The sequence below is a fragment of the Anguilla anguilla genome, chromosome 12, assembly GCF_013347855.1.
Source record: "Anguilla anguilla isolate fAngAng1 chromosome 12, fAngAng1.pri, whole genome shotgun sequence".
Taxonomy (NCBI): domain Eukaryota; kingdom Metazoa; phylum Chordata; class Actinopteri; order Anguilliformes; family Anguillidae; genus Anguilla; species Anguilla anguilla.
In genome coordinates this window covers 18899573-18915984 of record NC_049212.1, presented here as the reverse complement: position 1 = coordinate 18915984, position 16412 = coordinate 18899573, and the positions used below count along the sequence as shown (strand labels likewise).

General features: G+C 38.0%; 2 protein-coding genes across 4 annotated transcripts; both read right to left on the bottom strand.

Moving 5' to 3' along the window:
* Nucleotides 1-1301: 1301 nt before the first annotated feature.
* On the bottom strand, nucleotides 1302-5745 carry LOC118209358 (extracellular calcium-sensing receptor-like). The gene is made up of 6 exons (XM_035384603.1): nucleotides 5531-5745; nucleotides 4922-5213; nucleotides 3720-4514; nucleotides 3395-3622; nucleotides 2746-2869; nucleotides 1302-2586 (listed from the first exon to the last, which is right to left on the bottom strand). Exons 1-6 carry the CDS (start codon nucleotides 5734-5736, stop codon nucleotides 1673-1675), a joined length of 2559 nt encoding a protein of 852 aa, XP_035240494.1. The 5' UTR covers nucleotides 5737-5745; the 3' UTR covers nucleotides 1302-1672.
* A 3876-nt stretch (nucleotides 5746-9621) lies between these two features.
* LOC118209362 (extracellular calcium-sensing receptor-like) lies at nucleotides 9622-15966 on the bottom strand. 3 transcript variants are annotated; one of them, XM_035384610.1, is made up of 6 exons: nucleotides 15750-15966; nucleotides 15240-15531; nucleotides 13024-13809; nucleotides 12697-12924; nucleotides 12332-12455; nucleotides 9622-10535 (listed from the first exon to the last, which is right to left on the bottom strand). In XM_035384610.1, the coding sequence occupies exons 1-6, from the start codon at nucleotides 15953-15955 to the stop codon at nucleotides 9622-9624; spliced, it is 2550 nt and encodes an 849-aa protein (XP_035240501.1). In that variant the 5' UTR covers nucleotides 15956-15966. The 3 variants fall into 3 exon arrangements, with proteins under 3 accessions (XP_035240501.1, XP_035240502.1, XP_035240503.1); XM_035384611.1 differs by having other exon boundaries at nucleotides 15240-15519; XM_035384612.1 differs by having other exon boundaries at nucleotides 15240-15385; nucleotides 15750-15793.
* Between the last annotated feature and the right edge of the window lie 446 nt (nucleotides 15967-16412).

Below are 16412 nucleotides of genomic sequence, written 5' to 3'. Positions count from 1 at the left end.
AACACAGGATCACATGCTGGCCAAAGAAAATTAACATTAACATGTTCATTGACAAAATACACAACCAAATGATTCCATATGGTACCAGGAGAACTGTTAAACAGTTTTTCCCTGAATGTTTCTTTGAGCTTCCCTTGAATACAATCATGAGCAAGCCTTCCAAATCCGCAGATCCCTTTGATTGCCAAAATAAAGTCTGGACAGGAATAGGCACCAAAATCCCTTCTCCTACAGTTGCTACAGCAATGCGCTGTCAACTGCAACATTGCACAGTAATATAGAAGCACTTGTTGCTGTGATTTGTTCCTTCCCTGGTTTTTGGAAGATAATACTCATTTTTCTGAATCATCAGCATGGCTATTGCAAATTCTCTGGGGTGTGGGTCAGAAGAGGAAGAAGAAGCATGAAGTCTAGCCAGGATACATACTAAACTGGTGAAGATATAGGTATTACTGCCTGTAACATTTCAATTATTTAGTTGTCATAATTTTCAATATATTTTGTTATATTTGCATTGGTCATGTTAGTATAGAGCCATTGTCAGCATACCCTGGGCAGTGTTAGCATAGTTGTTCATAGTGGCATGCTTTGTTAGAATTCATACCACTCACAATGAAATTGTGTCTTTTCTTTGATGCAGGCATTTCACATACTGTAGTGTAAGCATTCATAGGTGGTTCAGTCATGTGTTGTTTGCTGTGCCAGTTTACCATGAAGCTAGAACATCCTCAACCTTCTTATGATGTTGGAATATTTATTGTAATCTTATTGTTAACAATGTGGGGCATTAGTATCTCCATGGGCTATACTTGTCACTTAGGGCATGGAAAATCCATCCAACCATTACCTATACCCGCTAATTCCTGGTCAGGGTCACAGGAAGTGCTGGAGCTTATCTCAGCTTGCATTGGGCAAGAGGCAGGAATACACCATGAATAGTTCGCCTGGTGAACCCTGGACAGCTTGCCAGTCCATTGCAGGTCAAACACACCATTCCCTAACACAGTCATACCTGGGGTATCATAACAAAACCATATCACTACAAATCACCTGTTTTGACCCATGAAACTCACTTTTGCATTACTTTCAAATGGGAATTACTATCTTTTCATCAGTATAGGCCTAAGATATCCCGGGCTCTAAAATTCTATCCAAAACCTATCCAACAATTCAGAAAATTATTTTCGTTCATTCTGAAGCATATAAATTTGCTTTATAATAAATGTTTTAAATTATGATGGTTTTAAATAAAACATTCACATCACATTGAAAAATAATGCAAAAACATTGTGACTCGCTGTGGTACACATATGTAAATATATAATAATTAATTCTTGTATTTTTTCGGTTCTCTACAATATGTAATCTTTTGTTACATGTGGTTGGGACGCCATTATGATAATGTTACTATTAAATAGTAAGGGACAGCAGGGTACACTGCTTCCTTTTTTTGCTACATAGATCTTTAGTAGTTTTGCATATCACCCTCAGATCTTCCACACTTGTGGTCAAGGAGTTCATGATCCAGGACATGTATAGTTAATATTTATATATTTATCTTTTGTCCAACACCATTTTGATAAACAGTATGTTGTAGTTATATTGCTGATTTATGATTTATATAAATATTTACCACAAAACATTGTTATATCAAATCATTTAATGCATTAATCTAGAGGGATTTTGAGGGCATCTTGCCCATCACATGTTTTCTTGAGTTTAATTCAGGTTTTAACAGAATGATATAACACTTGGGTGCAAAAATACAGAAAAGCAAACCAAAACTGGAAGCTAAAATGGCAAAGATCTCCACAGCTACAGTGAACTTTCCAGGTGAGCTGACATACGCTGGTAAAAAGGTAATCCAAACAGCACAGAATATGAGCATGCTGAATGTGATGAATTTGGCTTCATTGAAGTTGTCAGGCAGCTTACGAGCCAGAAAAGCTAAAACAAAGCACAGTAGAGAGAGGAGCCCAATATAACCCAGCACAGCCCAGAACCCCACTGCTGATCCTACATCACATTCTAGAATGATCTTTTCTTTGTAGTGCTTCATGTTCTTGTTGGGGAAAGGAGGGGATATTGTTAACCAAAGCACACAAATAAGGACCTGTATGAGAGTGAAAGCAAGAACACTCAGTCTCTGCTGCAGAGGCCCAAACCACTTCATGACATTACTGCCTGGAAGTGTAGCCCTGAAGGCCATTAACACCACTATTGTTTTCCCCAGAACACAAGAGATGCAGAGGACAAAGGTGATCCCAAATGCTATATGGCGCAGCATACAGGACCAATCAGAGGGCCGGCCGATGAAAGTAAGAGAGCAAAGGAAACACAGTTTCAATGAAAAGAGCAGCAGGAAGCTCAGCTCTGAGTTGTTGGCTTTCACAATGGGTGTATCCTTCTGAATGAAAAACAATACCGCCACAAGTACGGTTATGCATGTTCCAAATAATGAAAAAAGAACAAGCACTATTCCCATAATTTCTTTAAAAGACAGGAATTCAACAGTCTTTAAAACACATTGGTCTCTTTTTGCATTAGACCAGTATTCTTCAGGGCACTGAATACAGTCATTAGAATCTGCAATAGAACAATGAATACCGTGATTAGAAAACTCAAGTGGTAGTGTTGTGGAGACATTCTGAGTACACAGTTCTGATATGATTCATATGCAGTTGTAGAAAGGTGTAGAACATTAACACTGCTTAGGCTTGTCTGTTAAGAAGTTATATTGATTACCGGTGGCATTGCTGGTTTCTCCCTCAGCACAGGGCACACAGTCATAGCAGCAGACAGGCCTTCCACTCTGCACAGCTTTCCGAGTGCCGGGGGGACAGCTCTCACTGCACACTGACCTGGGTTTCTGTGCAACAGGTTTCAAAGCAAAGCACTTTATGGTGCATACATTCTTCATAAGAATTATGCCACATTTGGAAAAAAAACAGCCAGCCAAAAATCACTGCTTATCAATAATGCAATTCAGTTATTTCTGGCTTGGGCAAATTGCAGGCATCAATTAACAAGTTTTTTTAAAGCAATATTGAATGTTAATTTACAAAATATGCATCATAAAATATACTCTCATAAAATTAAGTGTGTGCGCAGCATGCACATGTGGATGTGAAGTTGTTCTGGAATGTATGGTAAAAATTTGAGCATTGATCAGTGTACATACATTTATATTAAATTAAAACACTGATGGGAAAGAATTTGTCTTGTTGGTGCCTTGCAAATGTTTGAAGTCAATGCTTAATGAAATATAGAAAATACTAAATCTGTGTTTTCATTGTTTAATTATTCTTGTTAATACATTTCTAGGTAATAAAAAGGCGATAAAATAACACTTAATGCTCAGTGCTGAAAGTTGGTGTACTGCATGAACACTCACCTCGTTTTGCCCACCTGCCCAAACCATAGTAACAGGATTCATCACAAACTGCTGCCCAGGTGGTAAAGAGGCATCATAGTTGCCAACCACTCTGAATTGTACTGCACCGTCAGGACCAAGCTGCCAGTTCACCACCTCATATCTGGCTACAGGATCCCCTTTATTATCAAAGGAGATGTGCTCCCTAGTTCCCAAAGTAAAATTGACTTTTTTCAGAGCCTCAAGAACCTGTAGAAAAGTAAATGTTTCATCACAGATATGTGCCACTGAACCGGTTTGTAGTGAAGGTTATATTAAATAAGTTGAAAGGAGAACATTGAATTACCTGCCAGGGCTCTGTTTTCACACGGTTTGTGCAGCCTTGATGGGGTGTACATGCCAGCAGGTCATGCAGAGAATGAGCAATAGCATATACTGCTTTGTACACATTGTTGGCGAATCTCAGTTCTGATACATCAGTGTATTCATTTTTCTGTTCAATCAAGCTCTCAAATCCAGTGCAGAGGTTAATGTAGGGTTTGTCATCTCCATTTCTTAGAGAGCACTGAAAAGCAGCTTCCCAAAAGTCTATAACAACAGTATTATTTGGGTACTGGGATGGGTGAAGTTTCAACAAAAACTCTTTAAATCCATTTATTTTGGCTTTGCTGATTGCAAAGCCAATTGACCCTCCCAGTATTCTGAAACTTGTGGGTGTCACTAGATTGCTTGCTGTTATCCAGCCTTCACTGCCAACCATTTGGAGACCTGTAATATTCTGAATGGTCAGTTGCGCTAATAAGCTGTTCATATCAAGCTGGTCAATAAAAGCTACAATTACCTTTGCAGTACTTCTTTTGATAACATCTACAACCTTCAGTAGTTTCTGTGGTTCTGTTCTTTGAAATTTCTCAGAATACTCAATGCAGATCCCTTCTTGTTGAGCAGCTTCTATGAATGTGGCCATTCCGTTGTTGCCATAGTCACTGTCACTCCTCACTGTTCCAACCCAGTTCCAACCAAAGTGCTTCACCAGCTGAGCCAGTGCTCTGCTCTGGTAATAGTCACTGGGAATGGTTCTGAAGAATGTAGGAAACTCTTTTCTGTTGCTCAGACATGCACATGTTGAAAAGTGGCTGACCTAAAATTAAAAAATTAAAATAGAAAATTCTTATGAACTTCAAATCTCAAGAGTAGCATAAGTTGAGGTTTTAATTAAAATATTGAGTTGTGCCTTTTTATGTATTAACCTTGGTTTAATCAATGTAGTGATTTTTGGACTACTGGAAATTACATTTTACTGGTTGAATTTATTGAATAAATTAATATTAGATAATTATAGACAATGATTTGTGAGTATGAGTGACATTGCAGTTTTTATGAAGCTTTAAATCACATTGTAGTCATATTAGGAATTTATTTTTGCATTCTATCATTCCTGCAATGATAAATAATTAATGCTTAATGCAAGTTGATTATTCAACTGAGAACATCACTTTCCTTGAATAACTCACAGTCTTTTGTGGAAAGGAATAAAATAATTATCACCAGTGGGATTTGAAACAATCCTACGGCTGCAGCAATTGCAATGGAGTTTGTAGACCGAGATTCCCCAATGATGGCCTTCACTGCTTCTGGTGTAGTGCATGATGTGTCAGTCAGAGTTTCCTCGTAACCATTCATCAGAGCCATGGCTGCCCGTATAGAGAATGTTGTGGAAGCACAGGTGTCATATATTTTATATCCAAGAGATACACCTGGGAGGAGGTCACTTCTGTTGTTTATTTCTTCAATACCAAAGATCATAGTCTGGGCCACCCGCAGTTCTCTGAAATTAATTCTAGAGATGCCACATTACTAGTTGTTATAGGTATTATAGGTTGGATTGAACAAATATATGTAAGGTCTCGCATTAATCTCAGATAGAAAAATCTGCCTTGTATTTCTTACAAAACATCCTTGCCAAAGATTGCAAACTTTACTTATTATCCTTTTAAATCACTGGTTAAATGATTCATTCAGCATTAATGGATATGTACACCATTACGCTCTGTGCTCCAGTTTGGATATAATCCTACTATCACCTTATTACAATACCAGTTCCATAGTCACTATCCAACACATGGGTGCTGAAAAATAATTGTAAGGTAACTTTACCTTGGACACTTTAGAGGCTCCGGTCTGGTTATGAATTGGTTGTTTATTTCCGTTGGATTGCTGTGCAGAGAGAAGACCCCACCGATGTTGATGTCTCCATGTTGATAGAAGCTGGGCTTGGCTGCTCTCCCCAGTATTCTGCATGGTGGGGTCTGTGCTGCAGCCCAGAGGACTGTCTGTGCCAGTAGAATGATCTGCAGTGCCATCCCACTGCACATCTCAGATCCAGCACTGCTGTGTACCAGGTTTAAATACAGCAGTTTTAATTCTCCATCGATCTGTGATTCTCAAGGGCATGACTGAGTCCCAGAATAAGCAGGTTAAGGTGGAGCAAACTGCTCTGGCAACAGAGGCAAATGTAAAGATCAACACAGTTTTGAAGAGCACTGATATCTTTCCTCATTGCTGTTTTTAGTTCATTTCATCTATTGTGTGTAGTTTCAGATCTTGCTTGATGGGTTCTGAGTTGGGCTCTGTCCTATTAATCTGAAAGTACTGGTACTTTTATATAGATGCTGACTGACCAAATCACATTGTATTTTCTGGTACATTTTGGTTCTGATGTCCAGACATGCTAAAATAGGCACTGGCATTGCCTACTCAGCTGAGGAAACAAATTATTCTGCCTGTTCCTTACCACAACTTTCTTATCATCAAACTGTTTAGAGAGCTGCCTGAAACTCACAGTTTACATTTAACATATAGCTTAGCTATGCATATACATTAGTAAATAGTACTAGTAAATAGTTACAGTTTCGGCACACTATAATTACATACATTTTAGATTTCATCTAATGATGCAGCCTATCAGTCTTTTACACATGTAGCTGATAGACAGTCATGCTTAATGTTTTGGATTTCTCTACAATAATTTCTGAACATATAAGTTAGATGTTATTCATTTTATTGGAACTTGAGTAAATGTTGATGTTCTACTTCTGTTAGGGGTCAATTACATAACGGTTCAGGCCTGAAAGCTTGACCCCTACAGTGAGGCGGTCCAGTAGCTCTGTTATGCTGTGGGGGGGGCATTTTCCTGGTTTGGGTCTACTTGTCCCCAAAGACTATTGGCTTGTTTACAGATTTCACCCCTTCATTAGAAATAGGTGTAAATTTATTTATTTTTTTTAAAAAGGAAGAAAAGATCTTGAGTAGGTGGCTGGATTACCTTGTAAAATATTGGTGCCCTTATGATGAACTTAAAACCAGGAATTATTTTCATAATAAAATTATATGGCATTTAGGTCTGCTTGAAACCACATAAGGTGACTATACTATGTGAATTTGTCAGCTTTCAAATAAAACAGCCCCTGCCTGATCTTGGTATTACACTTCTGCCCATCTACAGCTCAGCCAGTCAGCCATGTCACCCCCCCCCCCCTCCGCACTTTGTATAAAATCTTAAAAATGTGTGCTTTTATTTTTGCAAGATAGAGTGCTTGGGCATTTTGAAAGTCTGTTGTGGAGAGATTTGAGGGCCATTATCTACTTTTCCATTCAAGGAATCTGAACGTTGCATCTTGGCCTGCTGTTTCTTGGTGTTTGGTCTGCACATGGTGTGATGACATTTTTACATTTTCATCCCTGACTTTTTGGAATATTCGGGTGTCTTTTGGTTTTTGAACTTTGATGTTGGATTTCCTGGGAGAAACAATCTGTTGTGTGGTATTCCTTCATCCATTTATTTTGTGACTAACCTGTCCATGTCGGTTTGATATTTGATTAAAGGCAGATTATGGATTTTTTACTTGAAAATATTACAAAATAACCTAACAATGCTACAGCACATCTATGATGCACTGGAAATCTATGTCTTTACTTAGTTTCGCCAAATTCCTGAACCCTTTATCTCTATTTATTATTCTAAAATGTGTTTGGGACATTTCTGGGCATGGCAGTCTTTTCTGTGTGCAGAGAGGTGGGCGTGGCTACAGAGCCAGTGGTTTGGGATCAGATTTCAAAGGTCCTTGTTGCTTGTTAGCTGCTGCAATAACGGATCCTAAAAAGCCAAGGTACAGCAAAGCAAAAAGACAAGCTGACGGGGCTCATTCAATAACAAGAATCAACCTTGGAATTGCTTTTACACGGTGGTGTCAGCTGAATTTCGCCAAGGGGATGAAAAGTGACATGGAGTTGGCCTGTTTTCTGTTGGACCTGCAAATAACTTAATTTTAGCTAGCTATTATGTTAGGCAGCTAGATGCCGGAGGTTGGGGAGCTTCTGTATTGAATTCTGTTCTCCTATCAAGATGTCTTCTTCCCTGTGGGAACTGCTGTTACTGTTCATAGTTGCAATTTAGCTTGCTTGATAATTTACCAGCATTTTTTTTTCTATCAGGAACTGAATTGCATACAAAGTTGCAAACAAAGAATCCCCGTCCTCATCTGGGCACACTGATTATAAAACACAGCATAACTCGGACGCACAGTAACTGCATTCCGAAGGAAGTTAGAACAACTAAAGAACACAAGTCAGATAAGGTAGCTACAATTCACATAAAGTACCAGTTATCCATAACCATGGACATATACATATGTTGTATTTCAGAAAATAAAAGAGGCTAATGTTTGAATAGGATATGGATAACCTCGTGAAAAAGTAATTCACCTTCCAAGTGTATTAGCTAGCCTAATGTATCTATGGCCTGCTAATGTTACTTATTCCACACACGATTCAGGTATTTACTTCCTAGTTCTAACTAAATGTGCGGAATAGCTAAATACTGAACAAGGAAAAACAGAAAATAGCTGTACTATGGAGTTACCATGCGATGTTCTCACACTTTAAGGTTATGCTCAGTGAAAAAGATATATGTCGTTATAACACTGCCTAATTAATGCTAATGTTACCCAAATATGGAATCATTCATGCTGCTAAAATAGCAATTTTAGTTACATGCATAACATGTTTAACATATATATATTGATAAAGGTTGATCCAGGAGGTTGTTCTTCCTATCAAAAAATTTGGAGATGTAATTGATAATTACTAAATCTAATAATTATTACCAAATGAAATAAATATATTTTGTATGTTGGATAAGTGAGAAGTTTTAACTGTTGGCCGACTTGTGTTCAGAGCGCTGGACTTTAAAATGAGGGTGTTAACCGATTAAAACTGCTGGATTCAGAACATAAACATTTTACTCAGCCTTCACTGTTCCTACATCGCCATTCACGTATACCCATTGCTCACATTTTACAGTGCACCATAATATACTGCTAATATTGAACACGCTGTATAATATTTTGCATTTACCTTACATTACATTACAGGCATTTAGCAGACACTCTTATCCAGAGCGGCTTACATTGTATCCAATGATACAGCTGGATATATACTGGAGCAATGCAGGTTAAGTACCTTGCTCAAGGGTACAACGGCAGTGTCCTACCGGGGAATCGAACCTGCAAACTTTAGGTTACAAGAACAAATCCTTAGCCATTATACTACACTGCCACATTAACCTGGTACTCCTCTTTTGACTCTACACTACTACACACCTAGTGGTTTTAAGATCCTAATATGAACATAGAACTCAGGATACTTTCACCACAGAATCACTCACCTATACAGTAGTGACGTCACAAGGTATATAATTGTGTCGTTGTTGACTACACAAGCCAGAGGCACGTCCACGTCTACCAAGATTGATGAAAAGAGGCTTTAGGCGCTCATATACAGTCTCCTATGTATGACGGTTAGCACAGGGGAAAAGTCAAAACATTATTTTAGATGTGGTAGCACCAGATGAGACTACACACATTCCTTCACCACTCAGATCTAGTGTTTGGTTTATCTGAGGGAATTTTTACAAAACAATCTATGTCATTCCTCTCAGTATTGCTAAGTATTTTGTTTAACTTACAGACAAATGTTGTATTGCTAGATATATTCAGCTTCTATAGCAAAAAAGGGATTTGGTAGCCTCTTCCTCTGTGACTAACTGACAAGTCAATTTTTAACCATGATGATGGGTCACCACTTCATACCCAAGCATGTATACAACACTTGCACAGTTGAAGAAATGCACATGTCAAGAGGAACTTTTTAGAATAGTTTTATTTATTAAAATAAAAATTAATAAATAATTAAAGGGATTTTGAGGGCATCTTGCCCATCATATGCTTTCTTGAGTTTAATTCAGGTTTTAACAGAATGATGTAACACTTGGGTGCAAAAATACAGAAAAGCAAACCAAAACTGGAAGCTAAAATGGCAAATATTTCCACAGCTACAGTGAACTTTCCAGGTGAACTGACATAAGCTGGTAAAAAGGTGATCCAGACTGCACAGAATATAAGCATGCTGAATGTGATGAATTTGGCTTCATTGAAGTTGTCAGGCAGCTTACGAGCAAGAAAAGCTAAAACAAAGCACAATATAGAGAGGAGCCCAATATAACCCAGTACAGCCCAGAACCCCACTGCTGATCCTACATCACATTCTAGAATGATCTTTTCTTTGTAGTGCTTCATGTTCTTGTTGGGAAAAGGAGGGGATATTGTTAACCAAAGCACACAAATAAGGACCTGTATGAGAGTGAAAGCAAGAACACTCACTCTCTGCTGCAGAGGCCCAAACCACTTCATGACATTACTGCCTGGAAGTGTAGCCCTGAAGGCCATTAACACCACTATTGTTTTCCCCAGAACGCAAGAGATGCAGAGGACAAAGGTGATCCCAAATGCAGTGTGACGCAGCATACAGGACCACTCAGAGGGCCGGCCGATGAAGGTAAGAGAGCAAAGGAAACACAGTTTCAATGAAAAGAGCAGCAGGAAGCTCAGCTCTGAGTTGTTGGCTTTCACAATGGGTGTGTCCTTCTTTATAAAGAACAGCACAGCCACAAGTACAGTTACACATGCTCCAAATAATGAAAAAATAGCAAGTACTATTCCCATAATTTCTTTAAAAGACAGAAATTCAACAGCCTTTGGAACGCATTGATCTCTTTTTGTATTCGACCAGTATTCATTAGGACAGAGAATACAGTCATTAGAATCTGTAAAAAAAAAACAAAAAAAAATCAATGAATACCGTTATTAGAAAATGGTGATAATGTTCAGAGCAAAGAGCTCTGATTTAATATTGAACAATCGCAGCCTAATACTAAGACCAAAACTGAAAAACAGTTGGTTGCAACATGCCTTCAGTTTTCAGTCCACGGCTGTGTATTAACATGGGTTTTCAAAGTAGCATACTTACGCAGAATTTGCTGCGTATTAAGTTAAAGAAGTTTTTGAAAATTGCAGCATGCAAGTGGAGGTCTGTACCAGCTGATCCTCAGTAAATCTCCTGCTAGTCCAGGCCCATGACTGACACAGCTGCAGAGTAACTGTGTTCTTAAAATATGTACTGTCTACTGTACTAAACATATTGCCACCTGTTTAGTGTGTCCAACGGTATGTCATGAAGTCCTGCTTTTGTCATAAAAAGGCTTTGCCTCTTCTTCTCTGATTTATGAGACCCAACGATGGTTCCACCGTTTCCTGTTGAATCTCCTTAAAAGTATGTTTGACCTCCTGAAAAGCATGCTCCCGAATGCTGTCCGTGAAACCCCAGAAATAAGATTATCTGAAGTGTTTAGAGAAAATTTCACCTACTAAACAACTTTCTCTAAGATTGGTGGCCTGTCCAGGGTGTATTCCTGCCTCTCGCCCAATGCACACTGGGATATGCTCCAGCACCACCTGCAACCCTGCCCAGGATAAGCGGGTATAGATAATGGATGGATGGATGGAACAACTTTCTCATCCAGTGTACTCAACTTATATACTCAGCTGATATACCAAACTGTTTTGAACATGACCCTGAAGTAAACTGTTTATGTTTTCCCCGCCATTATGCACATACTCCTGAGTTGAGATACTCAAAGCTGTGGGCACAAGCTCTCTGGTATGCACAGTGAACGCGGAGTATGGAAAAGCTTTAATATTTAATAGTAATTTTTTTAATATCTGAAAAATCTGCAATTATAATGATTACAATGCAGATCCTATACTTCAAAAATAAATAAATTTGCTTCCTTCTTTCAAATAAATTGTAATAACTAACTCTCTTGCCTCTCTTGATTTGAATAGGATATTAAACTAATGAGTCCCGATAAAACGCCTGAATCCACACATCAATTGCTATATTTAATACTGGTGACTTATGACTGAATATATTCAATTATCGGTATACGCCAGGTACCTTCTTAATACCATCTGGACCCAACACAAGCATTGCAATGATGACAGGCTGATTAGAGAAATGATTCACAATTCAAAACAAGTCATTGATCATCAGAATAATTAATAAAAGCTTTTGAGTAAATTGAGATTTATGGTAAACTGAAATTCATTTGTAATTTCATCATTATTTACGTCTCTTAAATCGCAATGTTGTCCTTGCAAGTATACTTTGAGGTAGAGCAACTTTTCCTGGTTACAGATTCGTAATACATATCCGATCTGTGTCACATGAGCAAACAATCTGAATTGGGTCACTTTTACTAGGCAGCATGAACGTAGCCTTAGTCTCTTGGGTAACCTGGTCAGCAGCAGGCTAATCAAGTACGCTATTTTAGAATCCTATCGATGGCATTGAAAGCACGCTGCACTCAGGATTAGCACAAAACTATACTAACGAGTTTGAGGGCATGTTACAATCAGGACTAGGGCAATTTGGTCTTGATCTTTATCTACTTCTGGGAAACACAGAAAGTCTTGAGACAATCCTGTGCTACTCTCCAACTTGAAGGCATGCTGCAATCGGCCAAGAAATGTTTTTTGTAGACTTGTTTGTTGACGGAATCACCTGTAGCATTGCTGATTTCTCCCTCAGCACAGGGCACACAGTCATAGCAGCAGACAGGCCTCCCTCCTTGCACAGCTTTCCGGGTGCCTGGGGGACAGCTCTCACTGCATACTGACCTGGGTTTCTGTTCAACATTGATTAACAGGTTTATAAATGTACTTATTATGCTACACTGGATATCCATACTTTAAATGCAAATTATGACATTTATTTGAAAGGTCCACCACATTTTTTGGAGTATCTTAAAAGATAAAATTAGAACTCTGGTCAAGTTAATAAAATACACTTCATTTGAACGAAAAGATGTTCTCATATTTGATCATGTATGCACGAAAACAATATTAGTGTTGCACATGAACATTTACCTCTTTCTGTCCTCCTGCCCAAACCATGCTAATAGTACTCATCACAAATTGCTGCCCAGAGGGTAAAGAGGCATCATAATCGCCGACCGTCCTGAATTTTACTGCACCATCAGGGCCAAGCTGCCAGTTCACCACCTCATATCTGGCCACTGGGTCTCCATTGTTGTCGAAAAAGACATTCTCTCCAGTTCCCAAAGTGAAATTGACTTTTTTAAGAGCCTCAAGCACCTGTAAAGAAACAAACATTGAAGCCAAGATAAATTAGTGGTTTGGCATTATTCATAGTGGAAGTTTTATTACCCATGTAAGACGGACTGATTGAGTTACCTGCCAGGGCTCTGTTTTCACACTGTTTGTGCAGCCTTGATAGGGTGCACATGCCAGCAGGTCATGTAGAGAATGAGCAATAGCATATACTGCTTTGTAGACATTGTTGGAGATTCGCTGCTCTGAAACATCAGTATATTGGTTTTCTAGTCTACTCAAACTCTCAGATCCAGTACAGGGAGGTAAATTTACTCCATTGGTCAGAGAACATTGAAAAGCAGTTTCCCAAAAGTCTACAATATCACTGTTGTTTGGGTTTTGGGAGGGGTGAAGTTTCAGCACAAACTCCTTCAGGCCATTTATTTTGGCTTTGGGGACAGCAAAGCCAATAGACCCTCCCAGTATTCTGAAACTTGTAGGTGTCACTAGATTGCTTCCTGTTATCCAGCCTTCACTGCCAACCATTTGGAGACCAGTAATGTTATGCAGATTCAGCTGTTCCAATAAGCTGTTCATGTCTAGTAGTGCAACAAATGCTACCACTACCTTTGCAGTGCTTCTTCTGATGACATCTACAACCTTCAGTAATTTCTTTGGTTCTGTTCTGTGAAATTTCTCAGAATACTCAATGCAGATCCCTTCCTGTTGAGCAGCTTTTATAAATGTGGCCATCCCGTTGTTGCCATAGTCACTGTCACTTCTCACTGCTCCTATCCAGGTCCAGCCAAAGTGCTTCACCAGCTGAGCCAGTGCTCTGCTCTGGTAATAGTCACTGGGAATGGTTCTGAAGAATGTAGGGAATACTTTTCTGTTGCTCAGACATTCGCATGTTGCAAAATGACTGATCTGAAATGAAGATATGAAAATTTACAATGCATTTACAAATTTACTCAGCTCAGCCAGGCTTATTTCACCGGATAAGGTTCAGCTAATTTATTTAAGCTTAGAATAGCTTAAATATAATTAAAACAATATAAAATTATTTAAATAATCAAATGGTGTTATTTGAGTTTTAATTTGATTTCTATTAAATATACTACATTGGGACAACTCAATATGGACTGCTTTGAGGCAGCAATCCAGGTCGGACAGCAATTCTATTTTGAAGCAGTGTCACACAGAAAATAATTATATTTCATATATAGCTAGAAATTAACTCTGCACTCAGCACTATGCTGAAAGTATGCTGAACTCAGCATTGAAGTCATTCTCTTGACGGAATACTTTACCACAAAACAGGAAAAGAAAAATATTAATTGTTTGATAATCAGGTGAAATTTTTAATGTAACTATTAGTCAAATTTTTAGTAGGTATTACTAACCAAGTTTCAATGACTTTATCAACAGCAAAATATGTAGTTTTAAAAAAAATAAATATTTAACTTTTATAAAAGTATAAGCATTTCAAGCTGTATTTTGGTTTCTTAGAGTTTTCTTTATGACCATTGGCAGTGGTTATAGCTGAATAGTTTTTACTTTGTTTATGTCATTGTGCATTGCCAGAATTGGAGTGTTTTTTATTTTTATTTATTTGTTTTTTTTTTTACATTTTTTTAAATGTGATGTGTTGCAATTTTATTTATGTAAATAGTAACACAAGCTTATTTATTGATTGATTGATTGATTATGTTTTTGCTTGAGTAAATCCAGACAACATCCCTGACTTGACTTTACATGACTTTATCAGTGTAATTAATGTTGTCGCTGTGCTTTTCCCATTTTCTGATTCTGGCCAACCTAGCTGAGAAGATTACAGTACATGCTGTTACATATTTTTATTTTTAAATGTGACTCATCAACTTACCCAATAAAACAGTCTTAGAAAACTTTTTCTCATTTCATGTCATATGTTGATATGTATTCTGATGCTTTCTTTAAAGCGATTTTCAATATTTCTGGCACTGTAGTGAAAATATATTTCTTATTGAACAATCAGTTCTCATTTTCACATTTAACCATATTATAAAAACACTCAACTACTTTATAGAAAATGAACAGTGGCTAATCAGTAATTTTAATTAGCAAAATTATATATATATTTATGAGTAAGGTATAATAATAATAATAATAATAATAATAATAATAATATGTGCACATATTCCGAGCAGTATATTTTCTGTATCTGCATAATATTTAATTATATTAATTTAAAAATGCATTCTATAAATTTGTTTTAGCTCAATGAAGGACAGTAACTGCTTAGGAAACCTTGCAGGTCTAGGCCTCACATATGCTGTCCTTACACAGTATGAAGAAAAGAGTAAAATAACTCTTACCACTGGAATTTTAAATAATCCAACAGCGGTTGCAATTGCAATAGTGTTAGTAGATCCAGCTTCCCCAATGATGGCCTGCACTGCTGCAGGGGTGGAGCATGATGTGTCGGTTAGTATTTCCTCATAACCGTTCATCAGGGCCATGGCTGATCGTACAGAGAATGTAGTAGAAGCACAGGAGTCATATATCTTATATCCAAGAGATACAAACGGGAGGAGGTCAGATCTGTTGTTTATTTCTTCAATGGTGAAGATCATGGTCTGAGATAACCGGAAATCTCTGAAATTAATTCTAGAAATTATAAATTATTATTTTGATTGTTAGTTTCACTAATATCATTAGGCTGTATAATAATCCATAGCAAACATGCTTATGTGGTGGGACCTACAATGCATACATAAAACAGCTTGCTATTGAAAATATGTATTGGAAGTGCACTGTTAAGCCAGCGCTCTTACTTAAATTCAAATACACACTGCAGTTGAAAGTTAATTGTCATTTAACTTTACCTTGGACACTTTAGAGGTTCCGGTCTGGTTATGAATTGGTTGTTTATTTCCGTTGGATTGCTGTGCAGGAAGAAGACTCCGCCGATGTTGATGTCTCCATGTTGATAAAAGCTGGGCTTGACTGCTCTCCCCAGTATTCTGCATGGTGGAGTCTGTCCCTCAGCCCAGAGGACTGTCTGTGCCAGCAGAATGATCTGCAGTGCCATCCCACTGCACATCTCAGATCCAGCACTGCTGTGTACCAGGTTTAAATACAGCAGTTTTAATTCTCCATCGATCTGTGATTCTCAAAGGGCATGACTGAGTCCCAGAATAATCAGGTTAATGTGGAGTAAACTGCCCTGGCAAAAGAGGCAAATGTAATGATCAACACAGTTTTGAAGAGCATTGATATCTTTCCACATTGCTGTTTTTAGTTCATTTCATATACTGTGTGTAATTTCAGATCTTGCTTGATGAGTTCTGAGTTGGGCTCTGTCCTTTTGCCCTGAAAGTAATGGTACTTTTATACAGATGCTCACTGACCAAATCACATAGTATTTTCTGGTACATTTTGGTGCTGATGTCCAGACATGCTAAAATAGCCACTGACATTGCCTAGAGGAAACAAATAATTCTGTCTGTTCCTTCCTACAACTTTTTTATCATCAAACTGTTTAGAGA